Source organism: Saccopteryx leptura, chromosome 3, assembly GCF_036850995.1.
Source record: "Saccopteryx leptura isolate mSacLep1 chromosome 3, mSacLep1_pri_phased_curated, whole genome shotgun sequence".
NCBI lineage: Eukaryota > Metazoa > Chordata > Mammalia > Chiroptera > Emballonuridae > Saccopteryx > Saccopteryx leptura.
Genome location: NC_089505.1, coordinates 52,339,273 through 52,363,903, shown reverse-complemented (window position 1 = coordinate 52,363,903; position 24,631 = coordinate 52,339,273). Strand labels below are relative to the sequence as shown.

Here is a 24,631-nt window from a genome sequence, read left to right as displayed (position 1 = left end):
TTAACAAATGGTGTTGGGAAAATTGCACAGCTACCTGCAAAAAAATGAAACTAGACTACAACTTACACCATTCACAAAAATAAACTCAAAATGGATAAAAGACTTAAATGTAAGTCGTGAAACCATAAGCATCTTAGAAGAAAACATAGGCAGTAAGCTCTCCAACATCTCCAGCAATTTTTTAAAAAAATTTCCCTTGAGTTCTAGAGGCGCCCTGAGCCTCACCTGTGTAGTCTCAGCCCCTCCTGCTCTGCTCTGCATGGCTGTCAACAGTTTGGGATGTGTCAGCCTTGCTGGTGAGTCAGCCAGTAAATAGAGGGCCTCAAGGCAACGGAACTTGGAACTCTTCAGAAGGCTGTTGAGAAAGCACATCTTGTAGGGCCAGGGTGTCAGCTGTGTGTGGCTCCAGGACGGTGCAAGGGGCGGGGGAAGGAGCACAGTCAAGGGCACTGACGTCTGAAACATTGATGAGTCCTGACTCAGGACGCAGAAGTAGGGCAGAGTCTGTAACTGAACACTTTCTTCCTTATAAAATGAAACTTACTTATTGGGACATCCATACAAACCTATAAAGTTTGGTTCCTGACTGAGGTAGGTGAGCCCAGGGAAAGGCGGGGAATGAATGAGGAAAATAAATTTACTTAGAGAACTAGAAGTGGTCGGTAAATACTGGTACAGTATGGACTTTAGAGATAAAACAAACAGCCATTACTGACTTCTGGCAAATTCAGATAAGATGTGAACACCCACAACTCCCAGATTCCTCTGTTGCGGGAAATTACCATAGACTTTGGCTTCCACAACCAGATTAAAAACTTTAAATAAGAAAATGGTCCTCCTCATCACCTACAAGAATTTAAGTACCCTTTTGTATATGCCGTTTAATAGAATGAACCTTTTGTATTTAGTGTATTTAGTTTAGTAAATATTCAATAAGGGTGAGAGAAAGGGCACAGATAAGCTCCTCAGAACTGAGCATTCAATTGAATACATTCAAACTATATCTAATTTTTATTTTTGAATTAAGACTCTAAAAAATTTTTATTGATTGATTTTCAATAAAGAAGAAGGGAGAGAGAGAGAGACAGGAACACCAATCTATTCCTATATGTACCCTGACTGGGGACAACACTCTAACAAACCGAACTATCTGGCCAGGGCAGTCAAACTATATTTTTAATATGAATTTTCTTAACAACATACCTTTAAACAGAAATTTAGGGGAAGGAAAGTACAAATTCAGCTTCCAGGGGTCTGGAGTATGTTCAGTTTTTTGTTTGTTTTTCTTATTTTATTTTTTTTGTATTTTTGTGAAGTGAGAAGCAAGGAGGCAGACAGACTCCTGCATGTGCCTGACTGGGATCCACCCAGCAAGCCCACTAGGGGGTGATGCTCTGCCCACCTGGGGTGTTTCTTCGTTGCAACCAGAGCCATTTCCATGCCTGAGGCGGAGGCCATGGAGCCATTCTCAGCACCCAGGCCAACTTGGCTCTACTGGAGCCTTGACTGTGGGAGGGGAAGAGAGAGACAGAGAGAAAAGAGAGGGAGGTTGGGTGGAGAAGCAGATGGGCACTTCTCCTGTGTGCCCTGGCTGGGAATCGAACCTGGCAGGACTTCCATTCCACACACTGGGCTGATGCTCTACCGCTGAGCCAACTGGCCAGGGCCTTGGAGTGTATTTAGTTTTAAAAGCCCTCTTTAAGAATATATAATATATATATATATAATATATATATATATATTATATATATATATATATATATAATATATATATATATATACCAAAAAAAATTATGAAAGAAAATAATGCCTGTAACCACTTTGATGCCATCTGACAGGGGAAATGTGAGACAAGGAAAAAGTGGAAAGACACAGTTGTCTTAACTGATTGTGGTGAATATATCTTACTTTTGCAAAATCTAGATTATTCAAGTTTTTTATGTTTTTCTGACTGGACATTTACTGATATAGAAATACATACATAGGTGTTATGGACTGAATGTTTGTAGGGTTCAATGAAGCAATGAGAGTGGGGCCCGCATGATGGGAGTAGTACCTTTTTAAGAAGAAACAACCAAACTCTCCCTTTCTCTCTCTCTATCCCCTTCTTGCATGAGCATAAAGAAGCTGTATGAATACACAGTGAGATGGTGACTACCAGTACTTAAAAGCCTTCGAATGTAATCTACCTTGATCTTGAACCTCTAACCTCCAGAACTGTGAAAAATAAATTTCCTTTGTCTAAGCCACTCAGGCTGTGGTATTTTGTTATGGTAGCCTAGCAAACTAATACAGAACATAAAAAGAAAGTAAAAAAATACCAAATATTAGCTAAAAAGAAAATTTTAAATGATAGTAAAAAAGCAGGCTAAAGATGAAAAAAAAGAAAAACAAAAGAAGAGATGAGAGGAATGATAAAGAAATGTCTTCCTCCTTTCTTTTTAAACCCTCCTATTTGTTCTGTTCTGATTTGTTTTACAAAAAGAGAAAGGTGTTTGGTTTTATGTTTTATGTTTAGTGGAAAGACCAACTATGCAACTACCCAGGGAACTGAAATAAAATAAAAAGTCTAAATAGGCTACCGGTGGTGATGTAGTAGATAGAGTATCCACCTGGAATGCTGAGGTCTCAAGTTTGAAACTCCAAGGTCATTTGCTTGAGCATAGGATCATCGACCTTGAGCACAGGTTCACCAGCTCGAGTGCAGGGTCACTGGCTTGAGCATGGGATCATCAACACGACCTCATGGTTTCTGCTTTGAAGCCCAAGGTCACTGGCTTGAAGCCCAAGGTTGCTGGCTTGAGCAAGTGATCAGTGGCTCAGCTGGAGCCTCCCAGTCAAGGCACATATAAACAACTAAAAGTGCTGAACTATGAGTTGATGTTTCTCCTCTCTCTCCCTCTGCCTCTCACTCTCAAAAAAAAAAAAAAAAAAAAAAAAAAAAAGCCTGACCTGTGGTGGCGCAGTGGATAAAGTGTCAACCTGGAAATGCTGAGGTCGCCGGTTCAAAACCCTGGGCTTGCCTGGTCAAGGCACATATGGGAGTTGATGCTTCCAGCTCCTCCCCCTTCTCTCTCTCTGTCTCTCCTCTCTCTCTCTCTGTCTCTCCCTCTCCTCTCTAAAATGAATAAATAAAAAAAATAAAATAAATTAAAAAAAAAAAGTCTAAATAATTCAGGTCAAATTCCTCTTTTTCCCCCTAAACCAGTGGTTCTCAAAGTGTGCACCAGGGCATGCTGGTGCACCCTAAAAAATTTCCAGGTGTGCCCTATGGTATTCCAGAGAAATATATGCCTATTGGGGACCAAAAAACCAACACGGTTTTTGGAGTTTAGGTTTTGGGGGGACAGAGGTGTGGGGAATTGGCTCTAAGCTGACAGTCTGCCCAACCCCTCACCTCACTTGCCTGAATTAGGTTGCAAAAGGCTGTTAAGCTGTGGTGCTGGATTGTTTACACCAGGGGTCCCCAAACTACGGCCTGCGGGCCGCATGCGGCCCCCTGAGGCCATTTATCCAGCCCCCGCTGCACTTCTGGAAGGGGCACCTCTTTCATTGGTGGTCAGTGAGAGGCGCATAGTTCCCATTGAAATACTGGTCAGTTTGTTGATTTAAATTTATTTGTTCTTTATTTTAAATATTGTATTTGTTCCCGTTTTGTTTTTTTACTTTAAAATAAGATATGTGCAGTGTGCATAGGGATTTGTTCATAGTTTTTTTTATAGTCCGGCCCTCCAACGGTCTGAGGGACAGTGAACTGGCCCCCTGTGTAAAAAGTTTGGGGACCCCTGGTTTACACTATCCCCCATGTTCCCCAGAAAGACTGAAGGCAAGTTTCTTCTATCCTTTGTCTGGTGTAAAGTTAAGATGATATGTATGGTGGGGTTTTGGATTGATGATTAAACATAAGGAATTGTCTCTTAAAGCCTTTTGGATTTCTATAAAAGAAGAATATGTGGCAATATCTAAAAAAGCTTAGAACATTTTACTACAATTTTCAACATCCTATTTATGTAAATTAGGATTTTCTACCCTCAGCACAATTAAGAGCAAAAAGAGAGGAATTATTCAATGTATTGACGAGGAAATGAGAGTTTGCCTTTCAAATATATGCCTAAACATTGAAGAAATTGCTAGGACACATCAGGCTCCTGTTTCTCATAAACACAAGAATGAAAAAACTTAACACATTTGTGCTGGGACCTGCTGAATTTACTAAATCTTACTAAGAATATATCTATCTATATATAAAAAGATAACTTTTTTGTCATTTTTTAATTTTTAACCCATTTTTTACAAATTCTAAAAAGCATAATTCAAAAAATGTAACATAAAAATGTTTTTTGATGTCAGAATAAATTTAATTTTGTTGTATTTATTTTGTTTAATTACCATAAAAGCACGCTTGGGTTTTTTTTCTTTAATATTTGACTTAATTATTATAACATGTTCTCAGAAATTTGTATATAGTGTGCCTACAATTATTTGTAGGATTTTAAATGCACCCTAACTTCAAAAAGTTTGAGGACCACTGCCCTAAACAATGAGTTTTAAACAACAGCATCTACTAGTTCTTTTACTTGCCTCTGCAGATAACACTAAGACTTCATCAATTCTAATATTCTAGATATAAGACATAGCCAACAGCTAAATTTCAAGAGCAAAGAAAAAAGTAATGAACTTCTGATGAAACCATAGTAAAGAAAAATCAAAACCTATGGTAAATTTTTCTGAGAAACAGTACAGTACACTCCTCTAACAAAAAAGATTATGCCACAATTCTGCAGTTAAAATCTTCAGGACATTAAACTTCTTTAAAAAATCAAATACGGTTTTAAGTAAAGTTGAGAAAACTAAATTTAGTCCTTAAAAAAAAGAGTAGAGGTGGAAGTAGTGTGACCGGTGTCTGAGCTGGGGTTCTGCCCCCGCTGGGCTGCCGCCATGGAACTCAGCGCGGACTACCTCCGGGAGAAGCTGCAGCGGGACCCGGAGGCAGGCCCAGAGCATGTGGAAGTGGAGGACACGACTCCCAACCGTTGCGCGTCCAGCTTCCGAGTCCTGGTGGTGTCGGCCGAGTTCGAGGGGAAACTGCTGCAGGCCCAGAGCACGTGGAAGTGGAGGACACGACTCCCAACCGTTGCGCGTCCAGCTTCCGAGTCCTGGTGGTGTCGGCCGAGTTCAGGGGAAACTGCTGCTTCAAAGACACCGGCTGGTGAACGCGTGCCTAGCAGAAGAGCTTCCGCATATTCATATCTTTCAGCAGAAAACCCTGACCCCAGAGCAGTGGGCCAATGAACAGCAGAAATAAGGGACCAGGACGTGCACAGCTATTAAATTATGAATCAGAAAAAAAAAAAAAAAAAGAGTAGAAATCATCCTGTAAATTTTCTTTAAAAGGCAAGAATATTTAAATTCCTTTTTACATTGGCAACAGATCTTCAAGATGATTAAAGTCAGTTTTCATGATAATCTTCAAACTTTAAAGTTTGCAATGCACTAAAATGCCACAGTTTCTCTGTACTGTGAAGGAGATTTATGGAGAGAATTCCGCAAATTTGGGAAAAGTAAAAATGCCAGACTACAATACTCATTCCTGGCTGCTAGCAGATCTGTGTCCCATAACTGGACCAAACACAAAAACATTTGAATGTACATTCAAGCTCTCTTCGCTCAGAGTACTGGAAAGCAAGATACCTTTCTTCATAGCAACAGATTTTATGGTTTAATTATAGAGATAAATAATTTTTGACAGGAAATTACTGAAAAAGCTATAGTACTCATAAGAGGAGAAGAAATATCAGAAATAAAATCTTGCCTGGCCTGTGGTGGCGCAGTGGATAAAGCGTCGACTTGGAAATGCTGAGGTCACCGGTTCGAAACCCTGAGCTTGCCTGGTCAAGGCACATATGGGAGTTGATGCTTCCAGCTCCTCCCCCCTTCTCTCTCTCTGTCTCTCTCTCTCCCTCGCCTCTCTAAAAATGAATAAATAAAATTTAAAAAAAAATTAAAAAAAAAAAAAAAGAAATAAAATCTTCAAGGGACTTTGTAAAAGAAATATACTCTCAGTTCTGGTCAAGATGGCAGAGCAGGAGGATGCAGCAAAATTACAACTCAATTATAGAAAATCAACCCAGAGAACCGTTTGAAGACTAGCTGAACAAAGGTCCTACAACTAAGGGTATATAAAGAAGGAGCTGTATTGAGAGTGGGGCAGATCCCACTCTGTGGGGTCAGCCACTGCACAGCAGCTTGTCTATTGTGGTCGAGGCCAGTCCTCACAGCTAGTCAGCCTGAGGGTCAATCCTATCCACTGATGTACCAACAGCAATCAAGGCTCAACTGCAACAGAAGAACACACGATCCACACAAAGGGCACTCCTGGAGCACCCTGCTCAAGTGATCAAGGAGATTGTACCACTGAACCCTACAGGATACCTACTACGTAAGGTCATCCTGTTAAGACTGGGAGACAGCCTGACCAGGCAGTGGCGCAGTGAATAGAGCGTTGGACAGGGATGCGGAGGACACAGGATCGAGACCCCAAGGTTGCCAGTTTGAGCGCAGGTTCATCTGGTTTGAGCAAAGCTCACCATCTTGGACCCAAGGCCGCTGGCTTGAGCAAGGGATTACTCAGTCTGCTGAAGGCCCACGGTCAAGGCACATATGAGAAAGCAATCAATGAACAGCTAAGGTGTCGCAACAAAAAACTAATGATTGATGCTTCCCATCTCTCTTTGTTCCTGCCTGTCTGTCCCTATCTGTCTCTCTCTCTGACTCTCTCTGTAAAATAAATAATAAATAAATAAATAAATAAATAAATAAATAAAACATATGTGGGACCCAGAATTTCAGCAAAGTCAATGGCCATGATGAAGTTTAAAAAATTTTAAAAAGCCTGGGAGACATAGCAGATCTATCTATATAAAACATAGACATAAACATGGAGAAGCACCCAAAATGGGGAGACAAAGAAACATGTTTCAAAAAAAGGAGAAATTCCAGAAAAAGAACTAAATGAAATTTAGACAAGCAATCTATCAGATACTGAGTTCAAAACACTGGTTGCAAGGATGCTCAAAGAACTCAGTGAAAACTTCAACAAAATGGTAGTAATTATAAAAAAAAAGATAAGGAAACCATAAAACCCAATCAGAAATGAAGAATATAGTAGAAAGGATGAAGCAGAAGAATGATTCTATGGCCTTGGCCAGTTGGCTCAGTGGTAAAGTGTTGGTCTGATGTGTGGATGTCATGAGTTCAATTCCCAGTCAGAGTACACAGGAGAAGTGGTCACCTGCTTCTCCATCCTGCCCCCTCCTCTCTCTCTCACTCTCTTTCCCTTCTGCAGCCATGGCTTGGTTCAAGCAAGTTGGCTCAGGGTGCTAAGGATGACTCTGTGGAACCTCCACCTCAGGCACTAAAAATAGCTCAGGTTTCAAGCAACAAGCAGAGCATCACCCCATAGAGGACTTCCTGGGTAGATCCTGATCTGGGCACATGCACTTCTAAAAAACAGGTCAATGAAGAAATAAAAGCAAAGATCAAAAGATATATACAGACAAATGAGAAAGACACCATGACGTATGAAAACTTCTAGGATGAAGCAAAAGTAGTAAGAAGAGGGAAGTTTATATCATTATAGGCTTTATCAAAACAAGATTCCAAGAAAACAAACTAACATTACATCTTTACAAACTAGAAAAAAGAATAACAAAAACAACCCAAAGTCAGCAGAAGAAAGGAAATAGTAAAAATTAGGGCAGAACTAAATGAAATAGAGAATAAAAATACTATAGAAAAAAGTAATGCAACAAAGAGCTGGTTCTTCTAAAAGATTTTGACAAACCCCTGGCTAGCCTCACTAAGGAAAAAATAAAATGAAATTGACAAACCCCTGGCTAGCCTCACTAAGGAAAAAATAAAAATGACTTGCCTGACCAAGCAGTGGCACAGTAGATAGAGTGTCGTCTTGGGATGCAGAGGACCCAGCATTGAAACCCCAATGTCGCCAACTTGAGCGCAGGGTCACTGGCTTGAGTGTGTGGTCATAGACATGACCCCATGGTCATTGGCTTGAGCCTAAAGGTCACTAGCTTAAGCCAAAGGTCTCTGACTTGAGCAAGAGGTCTCTGGCTCAGCTGGAGCCACCCGCCCCATCGATCAAGGCTCATATGAGAAAGCAATCAACGAACAACTAAGCTGCCACAATGAAGAATTAATACATCTCATCTCTCTCCCTCTTGTCTGTCTGGCTTTATCTGTCCCTCTCTCTGTCTTTGTCTTTCTCACTAAAAAAAAAAAAAAGACATACAAACAAAATTCAGACAACATAGATATACAAAGGGTCATATTAGAATACTATGAAAGATTATATGCCATCAAATTCAGCAATCTAGGAGAAATGGACAAGTTCCTAGAACTATACATCTTTCTAGACTGAGTCACAAAGAAGTGGAAAACTTAAGTAGACCTATAAACAGGTAGGAAATAGAAACAACTATCAAAAACCTCACCAAAAATACAAGTCCAAGGCCATCTGGTAGTAAATTCTACCAAATATTCAAAGAAGATTTGGTACCTCTCCTTCTCAAAGTCTTCCAAAAAGTAGAAGAAGAAGCAACACTTCTCAACACATTTTATGAGGCCAAAATAACCCTGATAATAAAGCATGGCAAGGACAACACAAAAAAAGAAAACTACAGACCAATATCTCTAATGAATACAGATGCAAAAATCCTAAACAAAATACTAGCAAATCAAATACAACAACGTATTTAAAAAAATAATGTATCATGATCAAGTGGGATTCATTCTAGGAGCACAAGGGTGCTTCAACATATATACTATAAATCAATCAATGTAAAAGACTGGCCTTGAATGGTTTGTTCAGTGGATAGAGCATCGGCCCAGCATATGGATGTCCTGGGTTCAATCCCGGTCAGGGCACATATGAGAAGCAACCATCTGCTTCTCTTCCTCTTCCTCTCCCCCTTATCTCTCTCTTCTTCACTTGTAGCAAGTGGTTAGATTGTTTCAAGTGTTGGCCCAGGTACTGAGGATAGCTTGGTTGATTTGAGTATTAGCCCTGGATGGAGGTTGCCAGGTGGATCCCAGTCAGGGCACATGCAGAAGTCTGTCTCTCTATCTCCCTTCCTCTCATTAAAAAAAGAAAAAAGAATAGAGATCCCAGAAATAAAACCAAATATATATGGACAAATAATCTTGGACAAAAGAGCCCAAAACATATAATAGAGAAAAGAAAGCTTCTTCAATAAATGAAGTTGGGAAAATTGGAAAGCCACGTGAATGAAAGCAAAAGAATGAAACCTGATGAAACCTTATACCCATGTGCAAAAATTAATTCACAATGGGTCAAAGACCTAAATAAAAGATCTAAAAAACAATAAAATACATAGAAGAAAGCATAGGTACTAAACTTAAGGAACTTGGTCATAGAGAATATTTTATGAATTTGACCTCAAATGTAAAGAAGTAAAGGCAAAAAAAAAAATGTATGGCACTATATCAAACAAAAAATCTTTTGCACAGCAAAAGAAACTGACAACAAAACAGAAAGGCAGCCAACCAAATGGGAGTTGATATTCACAAACAACAGTTCTAATAAAGGATTGATATCCAAAATATATAAAGAACTCACAAAGCTCAGCAACAAACAAGCAAACAATCCAATTAAAAAATGGGGAGAGAGCCCTGGCCAGTTGGCTCAGTGGTAGAGCGTTGGCCTGGTGTGCAGAACTCCCGGGTTTGATTCCCAGCCAGGGCACACAGGAGAAGTGCCCATCTGCTTCTGCACCCTTCCCCCTCTCCTTCCTCTCTGTCTCTCTCTTCCCCTCCCCCAGCGAGGCTCCATTGGAGCAAAGATGGCCCGGGCGCTGGGGATGGCTCCTTGGCCTCTGCCCCAGGCGCTGGAGTGGCTCTGGTCGCGACAGAGGGAGGCTCCGGAGGGGCAGAGCATCGCCCTCTGGTGGGCAGAGCGTCGCCCCCTGGTGGGCGTGCCTGGTGGATCCCGGTCGGGTGCACGCGGGAGTCTGTCTGACTGTCTCTCCCCGTTTCCAACTTCAGAAAAATACAAAAAAAAAAAAAAAAAAAAAAAGGGCAGAGGACCTGAACAGACACTTCTCCCAAGAAGACATACAAATGGCCAACAGATATATGAAAAGATGCTCATCTTTGCTAGCTAAGAGAAATGCAAATCAAAAGTACAATGAGATACCACCTCACATCTGTTAGATTGGATATTATCAACAAGATGGGTGTTGGAAAGGCTGTGGTGGAAAATAAACCCTCATTCACTGCTGGTAGGAATGTAAACTGGTACAGCCACTATAGAAGACAGTATAGTGGTTCCTCAAAAACATTAGCTTTTCATTGATTGCTTCTCATACGTGCCTTGATTGGGGGTAGGGGGGAGGGTCCTAAAGCTGAGCCAGTGACCCCTTGCTCAAGCCAGCAACTTTTAATCAGACTCATGAAAGAAAGAGAGAGAGAGAGAGATGGCTCAAATAAAAAAAATCAGAAATAAAAGAGAACTAAAAATTTATACCACAGAAATACAAAAGATTGTAAGAAAATACCATAAACAATTATATGCCAACAAATTGCACAATCTGGAAGAAATGAATAAATTCCTAGACACATACAATTTTCTAAGACTGAATCAAAAAAGAAACAGAAAATCTGAACAGAATGATTACGAACAATGAAATTAAAGCAATAACACTGGGGAACAATTTTTTTTTCCATTTTTTTGTTGCGTGAGGTTTTAGAACTGTTTCTATATATTTCTGCATCACTGATTCCAAATCTGAAATGGTTTTGTTTTCTTTTTGTTTTTGTTTTTTTGTTTTTTGGTGCATGCTCTAGTTTTTATGCAATTTTAATTTCTTTTTCTTACAGTTAATGGCATGCATTGGTTTTTAAATTGGAGTTAAAGGGCAACGAATGACTCTTGGATTGAACATAACCACAAGGCAATTAATGGTTTACAAACATCACTTTTACATAATTGTAGTTGTTTTTAAATGTAAAAAATTATTATCTGATAAAAACACCCTCTTATTTTGTTTTAAGATTGAATGCTGGCTTCTTCGAGTAGGTGTAAATGTAAGAATAGTCCTGACACCTTCAGTTATATATGTGGTTGTTACACACTTGAATGTCAACGGCACAATATTTCATCGTTTGTGACACGTGCATATATTGCTTATTTTCAAGTTCCCCTTGGCGATCAAGATAAGAATTGGGCTCCTCATATTGTGTGTCATAATTGTGAGGAAATGCTTTGTGACTGGACAAAAGGAAAATGCAAAGGAATTCCTTTTGGTATTCCCATGGTTTGGCGTGAACTTTAAGGACCATAGCAGTGACTGTTATTTCTGTCTGATCCATACAAAGGGCATTGGCAAGAAAGAACGGCATATGATCACATATCCTAATATTCCTTCAGCAATGCAACCTATCCCACACTCTGAGACACTCCCAGTTTCAGTTTTCAATGGTTTTATTTCTTCTAAGGACAAAGAAAGTGAACATGATGATCAAGTGTATTTTGATAAGATGCATGAAGAAATGGTTGTAGAATCTGAAGGGTCTTCTTCTGATGCCAAGCAGTCATTAACCCCTCAGCACTTTAACCAACCTGAATTGAATGACTTAGTAAGAGATTTGGGCCTATCAAAGAAAGCAGCTGAGTTATTAGCCTCCAGGCTTCAAGAAAAGAATGTACTTCACTGGTCACATAAAGTATCCCATTTCAGGAAGTGTGAATAAATTTTTGTGGACATTTTTTCTGAAGACAAACACTTTGTTTACTGTCATGATATCAGTAGTCTTCTCAGCCAGCTAGGTGTTACCACTTACAGTCCAACAGAATGGCGGCTATTTCTTGACAGCTCTAAATGGTGACTAAAATATGTCCTCCTACACAACAGTAATGTTTATGCAGCAGTTCCAATTGGTTATTCAACTCATCTGCAAGAAGATTATAATGACATAAAAATTGTCCTCGACTTTCTGAAGTATGAGGAGCATAACTGGATCATTTGTGTGGATCTTAAAATGATAAATTTTCTGCTAGGACAACAGAGATGTTTCACAAAGTATCCTTGCTTTCTGTGTTTGTGGGACAGCCGAGCTCGAAAGAAACACTGGACACAGAAGGAGTGGCCAAAACATGAAGCTCTGGAAGTAGGGATGCAAAATATTGTGAATGAACCTGTAGTTAATCAAGACAGGATCATTTTCCCCCCACTTCACATCAAACTTGGCTTAGTGAAGCAGTTTGTTCAGGCTTTGAATAGATAAAGTGAATGCTTTCAACATATTATTTCTGCTTTTTCTGCCTTGTCTTTTGAGAAGATAAAAGCAGGTGTATTCAATGCACCTCAAATTCGATCCCTCATACCTGACAAAGAATTTGCCAGGAAGATGAATAAGGAGGAGAAAACAGCATGGCAGTCTTTTGTGGCAGTTACAAAGAACTTCTTTGGCAACAAAAAGCAGAAAACTATGAACTTCTGGTTCAAAGGATGCTGTTGGCTTTCTGTGACATTGGATGTAACATGAGCCTTAAGATTCACTTCCTGAACAGTCACCTTCGTAAGTTTCCCAAAAATCTTGAAACTGTTAGTGATGAGCAGACTACTGCTGGAGCATCAAACGAGATTGTCCTCAACAAGTACACAAACACAAGAGCTACAAATGCAAAGTTTTGCCTGAATAGGATTTAAATAAGTTTTGCGCAAATTTTATGAATAAAATAAGTGTTTTAATATGTTCCATTTCAAAATTGTAGACAAATTCTGATGCAATCATGTCTTTTAGTGTATTAGTGTATTTACTGCATTATATAAATTATATTTTCACAAAGATGATGCCCAAGAAGACATTCTACTTCATTTTGTTAAACTTAATGTTGAAAATTTTACAATTACAAAAAACCCTGTAGCTTACAGAGGAAAAACTAATGTGAAATTTGAGATCAGCACACTTGAATTAGGTAAGAACAAGGGTTTTTGTGGATGCAACAAAAATTTTGTTCCCCAGTGTAATCAAACAAAAGTCCTGGACTGGATGACTTCACAGGTGAATTTTACCAAACATTCAAAGAAGAATTAACACCTATCCTACTCAATCTATTCCAAAAAATTCAATAGAAGAAAAGGTTCCCAATCTCATTCTACTAGGCCACCATTATCGTGATCCCAAAACTACACAAAAACATCACACACAAAAAAAAAAGAAAAAGAAGAATATAAGCATATCTCTTAATGAATATAGATATAAAAATCCTCAAAAGACATTGGCTTACCGAATTCAGTAATACATTAAAAAGATTATACACCATGATCAAATGGAATTTATTCCTGAGATTCATGGTTCAATTGCCACAAAAATATCATGTGATCATATCAATAAATGCAGAAAAGCATTTGACAAAATCCAGCATCTATTTATAATAAAAAAAAAAAAACACCCAGCAAAGTGGAAATAGAGGGACTATACCGCAATATAATAAAAGCCATATATGACAAACTTATAGCTAACACCTTACTCAATAGAGAAAAGCTAAAAGCATTTTCCTTATGATCAGGATCAAGACAAGATTGTCTACTTTCACTCTTTTATTCAACTTAGTATTAGAAGTCCTAGCCACAGTAATCAGACTAAATAAATAAATGGCATCCATATTGGAAAGGAAGACATAAAACAGTCATTCTTTGACAATGACATGATACAATATAGAGAGAACCCTAAAGATTTCACCAAAAAACTACTAGCACTAATAAATGAATTAAGTATCAGGACACAAAATTAATATTCAATAATCAGCTGCATTTTATACACCAATAAGAAACTACTAAAAAGAGAAACTAAGAAAATCCCAATTAAAATTACATCAAAAAAATACTTATGATGAAGTTTAACTAAGGAGGTAAAAGACCTGTACTCAAAAAATTATAGAACATTAAAGAGGCCCTAGTCAGTGGTTCAGTGGATAGAGCACTGGTCCAGTGTGCAACCATCCAGAGTTTTATTCCTGGTCAGGGCAAACAGGAGAGGCATGCAATGGAATATTACTCAGCCATAAAAAATAAAATCTTACCATTTGTGATCATATGAATGTACCTAGAGGGTACGATGCTAAATGAAATAAATCAGTCAGAGAAAGACAAAAAATTCACTAATATGTGCAATTTAAAGAACTAAACAAATGAACAAACAAAACAGAAACAGACTCATAGATACAGAGAACAAACTAAGGGTTACCAGAATGGGAGAGGGTTAGGAAGCTGGATGAAAACGGCAAAGAAACTAAGATGTACAAACTGATAGTTACAATATAGTCATGGGGATGTAAAGTACAGCATAGGGAGTAGAGTCAATAACGTTGTAATAGCTATATATGGTGTCAGGTTGGTATTAGAATAATTGAGGGGAATACTTCGTGAAGGATATAAATGTCAAACCACTCTGCTGTATACCTGAAACTTATATAAAATAATGCTGTCAATTGTAACTGAAAAATAAATAAATACCTGTATTGTGGAAAAGAAAAAGAAAGAAAGAAACACATTCTTACATGCCCTCTCTTCCCAGGTGACAGTCCCTGGTGGAAGGAGGGGGACCCTGGCTCTGACTGGAGTATGTGGCTTACCCTCAGGCAGTGAGTGGGAAAGGTTGAGAAACAATGACACAGAAGAACAAACATGGAAAAATATTTTGCGACAATAAAAAAAAATCAGTCTAAAAAAATAATGAGCATTCTCTCTTTGGTTTTTATTTCTTCTACAAAACAATTGTTTTAAAACTTACAAAAAAAATTTAAAGACACATAAATGCCATGTGGGAAATGAGAATAATACTTCTCTAATACAAAGGCATTAAAGTAAACAATATTTCAGGTGCTAGACTCCACATATAGCACATTTATTCACTAAGACTGGAATGCCCTGAATGAATCAATTCTGTTATTTCCAGCATCAGTATTATTGGCTGTGGGTAATAATATGCCTCAACGGCTACCTTCTTGCTCATCCTGTTTGGTAGCCTCCTCCCAAGTATTTACCAGAGGCTTTCCGCGCGTTTCTGGAAGTTTCAGTGTTAGCAGTCCACTCACAAAGCACAAGATTCCAACAAGCAACTAGAAGGAAGTTAAAAAAAATAGTAATAAGTGACACATCAAGAAATAATATACCCTTTAGAGCAGGGGTCGGGAACCTATGGCTCAAGAGCCAGATGTGGCTCTTTTGATGGCTGCATCTGGCTTGCAGACAAATCTTCGATAAAAAAAAAATGTTAAAAATATAAAACATTCTCTACAATCCATTTATTTCCTACCGCTTATGTTCATGGTTGCGGATGGCTAGAGCCAATCACAGCTGTCCTCCGGGACAACACCAAATTTTTATTGGATAATGCGTAACATACACGGGTTGTTGTATGGCTCTCATGGAATTACATTTAAAAATATGTGGCGTTCATGGCTCTCTCAGCCAAAAAGGTTCCCGACCCCTGCTTTAGAGAATAATTCTGAATCTTTTTCAGAGAAAAATAGAATTGAATTTGATATACCAGTTGACATTTTTATTCCACAGTGAGACCTTTGGTTACTTAGGCTGAACTAGGAGTTCTTTAACCCATTGTCTAGGCTTAACCTAATCACCCATTAATTCATTCATTAATCACTGTGGAGCACCTACTCAATAAATCCCAGTTAGTGCCCACATTACTGTTCTTGCAAGCACTGTCCTAGGAGCTACTACACAGAGGAAGAAAGAGCTCCTCTCCCACTCTCTCAGACTCCAGAGTCTTGTGGAGAAACCCAGCAACTGAGCCTTGGGTTGGGACTTCACGGTCAGGGACTATCTTAACCGACCCTGTCCCTGCCCCAATAATCAGTATACTATCAGCATTCAGTATATGATGGGGAGTGAATGAATACATACATGCATACACAAATGAATGTTTCGATGAACCAAAACCTACAGAATTTAAGGGAAAATAAAACAAGTGCAATAGAAAATAATTGTTGCTTTAAATGGGGGGGGGGGGGGTCATCTGGATTTCTATAAAAATTTACTATTTCTTTACTTTCCAGATTTTAACACATAAAAGTCAGGCTTTTAGACTAGCATCAGGTGTTTGTCCTAAAAAATGCAAATCACATTAAAAATTAAAGTCTACATATCTATTCTCTATTGATCATTATGAAGATGTTGGATGGATTTTAGAACTAAATCTTTATACAGTCTGTAAAAATGTGTTCCCTCCTTACATAATTTAAATTCCTGTAGCAAAAAATACTGCCTGAGAAGAGCTCATAAAAATAACTTAAGGCATGTTTTTTCTGATAAATCTACATACCTGGAGTTTCACAGCCTCTGAGAAAGATGAAACATTCTGAGCAACTGTGACATGATGTGAGGCCATGTCTATAACTGATGTGACCTGGGAAGTCTGCTTTTCATTTTGTTTTGCAGAATGCTGATAATCTAATTCTAATCCTTAGAAATTCATGAGTAAGCACAGAAGCAGTAGTGGGATTTAAAGTGACATTTTAAAGGATGTTTAAAGGCATTTTTTGGTGCCTCAAGACACAGCAGGCACAGCCACTGATGTGTGAATCCCAGATGAGCCCTGCATCTGAGAAACACTGAATTGTTATTCTCTATTTAAACTCTCCTGGCCAGGAGTCCAAACAACAAATAGAATCAAATGGAAGATCTAAGACAGAGCTGAATTTTTCTTTTTAGCTTGGTAGTAATAATAACAGGCGATAAACAAATCCATAACCCTCCATTCTCCCCTCTCACTCAAGACCTGTTCCTGTGCCGGCCCGGCCAGCTCCGTCCACCCACAAACATCCCAGCAACGGCCCCTCCACGCCCCCCTCCCATGACCAGGAGCCTTTCACCCTAGTCGGGTCCCAGTGCCTCTCACCCCTTCCAGCAGACTTCTCTTTGTCACATGTTTTTTTACCTTTTCCTTGCCACTGGCTAGTAAAAATAAAAGCTCTCCAAACCCACTCTGCCTGGTAACTTGCTACCTGTGTGGTCTTAGACAAGCTACTCAACTTTTCTGCTCCTCAGGTGCCTTATCTATAAAATGGAATTAATAGTAGTGCTTTGTCCCAAAAGACTGCTGAAAAGATTAAATAACATTTGTAAGGCACTTAAAACAATGCCTGGCCCAAAGTGAGCAGTCAATAAATGTTATCTTTTAAAACAAAACGGGCCCTCTGCCTGGGCCCACAACCACCCCAGCCTCTGGCCCACCCCCCTCCCAGACGCCCCAACCCCCTCCACCACCGCCCCAGCCCTCGCTGCTTCCCTCCCGCTCTCCTTCAGTCTTGCCCTCAGCAGCCCGCCCACTCCTGCTACCCACAGCAGCTGCTCTTCCCAGGCCCAGTGCGTTGTTCCTGTCCTGCTGCTTCTCAGCCACAGTCTTCTCCTGCCTTCCTCTCCTCCTGGCTGCTGGGCCTCAATCTCTGCCCTGGACTCTTCCTCTATCACACCTTAAACGTTCCCCAGGTTCTGCTCTTCAGTCTCCCTCACTCTTTCCTCACCTTCGTATGAGCTGACTCCCAAATTTGCACCTCCAGGGGGGGCTGTCCCCTGAGCTCCAGACCGGTAAGGGCCTGTGCCTCCAGGGCACATCCTCTGCACTGTCCCGCAGGCACTCATTCTGCACTGCATACTGTCCTTCCCACCTCAGCCCCGTTCCTGCTGCTGGGTTCCTTCCACACCCGAGAACCATTCTCACATCCCTCCAGCTGCCCCTCCACCACATTCAACAGATCACAGGTCCTGTGGATACAACTTTTCCATCCTATCCTCTCAAACCCACCTTTAACCCAAATGCTCTTCCTTTCTGACCTCCTCCGAGAGCCCTGCCCATCTCTCCAGACTTATCACCTAACTCCTGCAGCGCATCCTGGGTGTTAGCAATACTTGCATCTCAATCCTAACTGGCCAGGTTCCTTTTCCTCTAAGCCTGTCTTTCTGTTCCCTCTGCCTAGATTTTCCTTCTCCCCTTTTCCACCAGGCTGACTCTTACTGGCCCCTCCGGCTACAGATTAATGCCCCCCTCCCCGGGGAAGCCTCTCCTTTAGCCATGGCCCCATTTGGTGGTACTCTCCTAGAACCTCATAACCCCACCCTTCCCCACCACAGCCCTTGTCTCTCTCTGCCTTCCCAGCAGATGGGTCTCTCAGGACGGAGGCTGCTCCTTCCACTCCTGCTCCGCAGCAGCTGGCGAGAGGTTAGCCCAAAATCAGCACTCGCTGAACTCCTGCCAAACGCGCTGATGAATACAAATCTGAGATGAATTAGGAGTCCACTTTTCTGTGGATTACTAGAAAATAATGGCTAATAATAAAAGCATCAGAACATTTTTCATGTACTTCCTTTTGAAAGAGAAAATATAAGCTTATCTTCTAGATCAGCGTTTCCACTCCTCCAAAGGAAAACGCTGGCTCCAAGGCCGTCTGATGTCCAGAAATACACTTAAAGAGCAACCGAACAATCTATTTTCTTACTCTAAAAACAAGCGACATCTGTTGTCTCCAAAGGAAGTACATTCACAGAATATTTCTGCAAACACACACAAGACCCTGCTGACAGAAGCTATCTTGGGAAAGGGGACTGGGGCAGTAAGGGTCAGGGAGGAGGGGGAGGAGCTTATTTCTTCGCAATCCTTTTTGTACCGTTTGTTGGTTTAACTGGTAAAGGGCATGGTATTTGGATTTAAATCCAAGTTCTGTGACCTTAAAGCTGTGTGACCTTGAGCTAATAACAACTTTCTGAATATCAGTCTCCCCAGCTATAAAATGGGGATAGCAATTAGCAGTATCTCTATTCTGTGAAGATTAATTTTTCTAAAGCACTTAAAAAAGAGCTTGTCACATAACAAGGACTATTTAAGTACCTGTTATATAAATTAAAAAGTCTCTTTTAACTAGTCTGTAACTGACCCTTACAGATGTCCTTAAAAAGAATCTTTATTTGGTTTTAGTAAATTTATAAGAGTTTGCTTTAATAGATTTATCCACCCTCTTCTTTGTGTTTCAGCTTATTGTATTTTTTATTATTAATTTATTTATTTAGACAATTAAATTTAACAGGGTGATATTGGTCAACCAGAGTACATAGATTTAGAGAAAACATCTCCACATCATTTGGACAGTTGATTATGCTGTATACCCACCACCCAAAGTCAAATCATCCTCTGTCACCCTATATTCTGTTTCTCTTTAAACCCCTCCTCCCCCCCCCTCAGTTTATTGTTTAAAAAACAAAACAACAACAACAAAAAACCCTTTCCCATTTTTATCCTTTATTTATTTAATGAGGAATGTCAAGTGCTAGCACAAAGGAGGTGCTTCTAGAAAATTCAATACCCTTAAATGGGCGCTAGTCCTTCCAAAAACACCTTCTTTTGCAAGCCAGACAGCCCATCGTTGCTCCACCTCAGACTCAGCCTATGACAAAGGCTGGCATTCCAATACCCCAATTAGGCAAACTTGGCTGACTGCCTGTTCTGGAACGTGAGAGAGGTGCCCGTGCCAAGCCAAGAGGGCCAGAGAACAGATGCATACCCACCTATGTGTGAAAGGTGATTTTAGGTAGTAACAAACACTTTGTTTTATTACTTGTGAGATTCTGTTAATTTCAGAAAAATGTTTAAACAGTATAACACCTATGATTTCACTGTTATTATTTTAAAATCCAGCCTATTTGATTTAAAATATTAAGTAAATTAAAACACGAGTGGAGCCTGACCAAGCGGTGGCATAGTAGATAGCACATCAGCCTGGGACACTGAGGAGCCAGGTTCAAAAGCCTGAGGTTGCCAGCTTGAGTACAGGCTCACCAGCTTGAGTGCAGGGTTGCTGGCTTGAGCATGGGATCATAGACATGACCCTATGGTTGCTGACTTGAGCCCAAAGGTCTCTGGCTTGAAGCCCAAGGTCACTGGCTTGAGCCCAAGGTTGTTGGGTTGGGCAAGCGTTCACTGGCTCATCTGGTGCCCCCTGGTCAAGGCACATATGAGAAAGCAATTAATGAGTCACTAAAATGCTGCAACTGCAAGTTGGTGCTTCTCATCTCTCTCCCTTCCTGCCTGTCTGTCCCTGTCTGTCTTTCTGTCTCTTTCTCTCTTGCTAAAAAAATTAATAAAATAAAAAACACATGAGTGGAAGCCCTGGCTGGTTGGCTCAGTGGTAGAGCATTGGCCCAGTGTGTGGATGTGCTGGGTTCACTTCTCAGGGCACACAGGAGAAGTGCCCATCTACTTCTCCACCCTTCCTCCTCTTGCTTCTTTCTCTCTCTGTCTCTCTCTGTCTCTCTGTCTCTCTGTCTCTCTCTCTCTCTCTCCTCTCCTCCCCTCCTGCAGCCACAGCTCTATTGGAGCAAGTTGGCCCTGGGTGCTCCAACTCAGGTGCTAAGAAGAGCTCGATTGCTGAGCAATGAAACAACGCGCAGAGCATTGCCCCCTAGTGGGCTTGCCAGGTGGATCCCAGTCAGGTGCATGCAGGAGTCTGTCTCTCTGCCTCCCATCCTCTCACTGAATTTAAAAAACAAAGACAAAAAAAACAAAAACAAAAAAAAACAACAACAAAAAACCAGGAGCAGAATACAAGGTAAGGGAAAGCTTTGTTGGACCCAGTGGTAGGGATACAAAATATCCTATCCTGCATGAGTTCAACAGTTTAACTGGTGGGGGGTGGGGGCATACAAAGACATACATGTAATTAATAAAGCCAGCTGTGACTGTGGGCTGTGAAAGGGGCACGCACAAAATGCTATGCAAACATGGGAAAGGGCGCACCATTGGTTCTGGACTGCCTTTTGGGCAAAATGCGGTTTTCTCTGTGTCCAGAAAATACACAGAGATTGCCTCCTCTAAACTCCTACAGTGTCTAGCCTCCTACCAGTCACCCAGCAGAGACAGGGCGTGAGGATGGACCAGGAAACAAGCTCCTGGACAGCCTCATCCAGAAGTGCCTGGTGAGGCAGGTGCTCTCCACGAAGCCTGGGAAGACCCCATGAGAGGGACCACATTGTGTCAATGGCCATGGACTTCATAGAGGTACTGCGAAGAAATCACTGCCTTAACTCATCTTGTAGTTCTGGTAACCCTTCAAGGCTCCGTCCCCAATGGAGTTCATGCTTCTGAGATGTTTGAGTCCTAATAGTTCCTGGATTTTCCTCTTAAAAGGGAAAAAAAGGTCTATGTCTGTCTATCTATACAGCTATTATAAAATATGATTTAAGTATAAAAAAGGCATCACACAAATGCACTTTAAGAAACAATATGGCCCTGGCCGATGATTCAGTGGATAGAGCATCAGCCTGGCATATGGACATCCCAGGTTCGATTCCTGGTCAGGACACACAGGAGAAGCAACCATTTGCTTCTCCCTTACTCCCTCTCCTCCTTCTTTCCCTCTTCCCCTCCCACAGCCAATGGCTCAATTGGTTTAAGCATGGCCCCAGATGTTGAAGATAGCTCCACTGGAGTGCATCAGCCTCAGGCACTAAAAAATAGCTTGGTACTTGAGCATTGGCCCCAGATGGGGTTGTCAGGTGGATGCTGGTCAGAGTGCACGCAGGAGTCTGCCTCACTATCTCCTCTTCTCTCACCTGAAGAAGAAGAAGAGGAAGAAGAGGAGGAGGAGGAGGAGGAGGAGGAGGAGGAGGAGGAGAAGGAGAAGAAGAAGGAGGAGGAGGAGGAGGAGGAGGAGGAGAAGAAGGAGGTGGAGGAGGAGGAGGAGAAGAAGAAGAAGAAGAAGAAGAAGGAGGAGGAAGAAGAAGAAGAAGAAGAAGAAGAAGAAGAAGAAGAAGAAGAAGAAGAAGAAGAAAGAAGGAGGAGAAGAAGAAGAAGAAAGAAGAAGAAGAAGAAGAAGAAGAAGAAGAAGAAGAAGAACGGAAAATAAAATAAAATAAAATAAAAAGAAAGAAAGAAAGAAAGAAAGAAAGAAAGAAAAAAAGAAAGAAAGAAAGAAAGAAAGAAAGAAAGAAAGAAAGAATTATGAGCCTGACCTATGGTGGTGCAGTAGATAAAGCCTTGACCTGGAATGCTGAGGTCGCCAGTTCAAAACCCTGGGCTTCTCCAGTCAAGGCATATACAAGAAGCAACTCGTTGATGCTTCCTGCTCCTCCTCCTGCCTTTCTCTCTATATATCCTTTCTCCAAAATCAATAAATAAAAGCTTAAAAAAAATATTGACCTTTGATCTAGTTCTTGAGGTCTTAAAAAGAAAGAAGAAAGTATTATGAAGCAAGCACATCACACTCTTTCTCACCCCCACAAAACAGTGCTTGCACCCCAGAAGCCTCTCCCTCCCTCTTCTGCAGTGGTCCTGACTTTGTCACTTAGCCTTATCTGTTTCCTCGGTTTTAATATCACTTTCATGGCTACAGGATGCCTGTGTAAAACTGTTCACATTCTCTTAAAAAAAAGAGAGAGAGATACATGGAAGCTTGGTAAGGGGGGATGGGAGAGAAGCACTCTCTACAGCAGGGATGTTCAGGAGAACAGCGGGTGGGGCTGAGTGTGGAGAGGAGGGGTGGTGTGGGAGGAACCAAAACAAACTGGGTTAGATGGGTTCCCCCTGGAAAGGACCTGAATTGGATCAGGCAGTTTGGATTTTATTCTGAAGGTGAGGGGGCTGCTGGAGCAGAGCTGTGGTTCAGTAAGCTATTCTGGGGTGGAGGGTGGAGTGCAGGGAAAAGGCCTGGGAGGTGGAAGTTGATGAGGAGTTGAACCGGAAGCAGACCATCTGGGGAGATTTTGAGAGAGAAGGTGAGGATTTAGTGTCCTGGATTGAGAGGAGAGGGGGAAAGAAGAACAGGGCAAATAAAAAGCTGATGTTCAAGTGTCATGCTGGAGGCCTCTGACTCCTAATCCAAAGTGGGAGACAGAGGAGGAGGAAATTTAATCACCAACCAGTTCAGTTTGGGAAACAGTGAATTTGTTGTAAGACACTCAGGAAGAATAATCAATGAGTCTGGTGAAAACAAAGGTTTGCAGTTTGCAAGATAAATCAGAATTTAGGAAGGCTATCCATATAGAGATTGGGAAAGACTGCCAGGATGGTGCTTAGAGGAAGTATATTGAAGGGGCAATCATAAAAAGGAAAAGGAGCAATGAAGGAGACCAAGAGGGAAAACCTAGAGAAAGCTACAGCAAACTTCAAGAGGACGGAGAGGGTCAGCAGACCTGGGGCTCTCCCAAAAGTCACTGAATACCTTGGGCCACCCCCACCCCACACCCTGTCTGTCCCAATCCCTCCTCCTCCCACCCTTCCCAGTCTCCCATTTCCCCTGACCAGAGTCTTCCTAAATTCAAGTATACTGCTCACAAAAATTAGGGTATAGGCCCTGGCCAGTTGGCTCAGTGGTAGAGCGTCAGCCTGGCGTGCAGAAATCCCTGGTTCAATTCCCGGCCAGGGCACACAGGAGAAGCACCCATCTGCTTCTCCACCCCTCCCCCTCTCCTTCCTCTCTGTCTCTCTCTTCCCCTCCCGCAGCCAAGGCTCCATTGGAGCAAAGATGGCCCAGGCACTGGGGATGGCTCCTTGGCCTCTGCCCCAGGCGCTAGAGTGGCTCTGGTCGCGGCAGAGCGACGCCCCGGAGGGGCAGAGCATCGCCCCCTGGTGGGAGTGCTGGGTGGATCCCGGTAGGGCGCATGCGGGAGTCTGTCTGACTGTCTCTCCCCGTTTCCAGCTTCAGAAAAATACAAAAAAAAAAAAAAGAAAAAAAATTAGGGTATATTTCAAAATGAATATAAAGCAATAAAATATCCCCTAATTTTTGTGAGCAGTTGTAAGTCCAGTAGCCACGGCCATCACAGCCACCTGGCTCTTGCAGGTTCGAATTTGATTTGGACAGATGGTAATGAAACAGCTGGTGGGCCATTACCTTTAATCCTAGGTCACACCCGGCGGGCGAGAAATATACACAGTGGGAAAACACTTCCTTTTCCATTCAGGGCTCCCAAAGCCACTGACTCATCTGAGCTCTCCTAGAATCTAAGGCTCCCACCTCTGTTCCCCTTCAGCTCCCCGCCATCTTGCTTGCTTCCTCTCTGCCACCACATGGCCTCTCTCCCTGCAACAACATGGTCTCTCCAAAATGGCCTCTTAGCTACTCCTTCTAAAAATTTTCAGCACGAAAGTCCCTTCTCCAGCACACATTAGCATAACCAAGCCCCTTCCTAAGCAGAAAGACAATTAGCCCTATCACCTGGGCAATGGCCATTCACATGGGCAGTGCCATTTTTAACAATAAAAGTGAGCAAAACCAAATAACACAAATTTTACAAACTTATTTGCCCAACAGCAATATATAACAGTACTCTACAATTTCCCAACCCCTCGGCCCCACATGAGGAAATCTGCATGCCCAACATAACTGCTCTCACTCTTCATAATCAAGCAAAAAGCTCACACTACCAGAGCCAGAAAGGAACAGTTTTTTATCTCTATAATAAAAACCACAGATCCTCAAACCTCTCCATCAAGCACCACTGAGTGTTTCAAGGAACAGGCAGCCTTCAGAACGCTCCTTGGCTAGCAGGTACACAGTGGGGAGGCTCAGTGGGGGCAGCCT

At 41.4% G+C, this 24,631-nt stretch overlaps 1 protein-coding gene and 1 long non-coding RNA gene across 2 annotated transcripts in view; one reads left to right on the top strand and one right to left on the bottom strand.

The window, feature by feature from the left end:
- The window catches only part of LOC136398886 (uncharacterized), a 33,108-nt gene that overhangs the window by 4,102 nt on the left and 4,375 nt on the right, over positions 1–24,631 (top strand). The window lies entirely within an intron of this gene.
- The window catches only part of SLC22A16 (solute carrier family 22 member 16), a 39,792-nt gene continuing 29,943 nt past the window's right edge, over positions 14,783–24,631 (bottom strand). Inside the window, exon 8 of the mRNA XM_066373465.1 lies at positions 14,783–15,160. Coding sequence (XP_066229562.1) covers positions 15,032–15,160 — 129 coding nt within the window. The 3' untranslated portion in view covers positions 14,783–15,031. The remainder of the gene's footprint in view (positions 15,161–24,631) is intronic.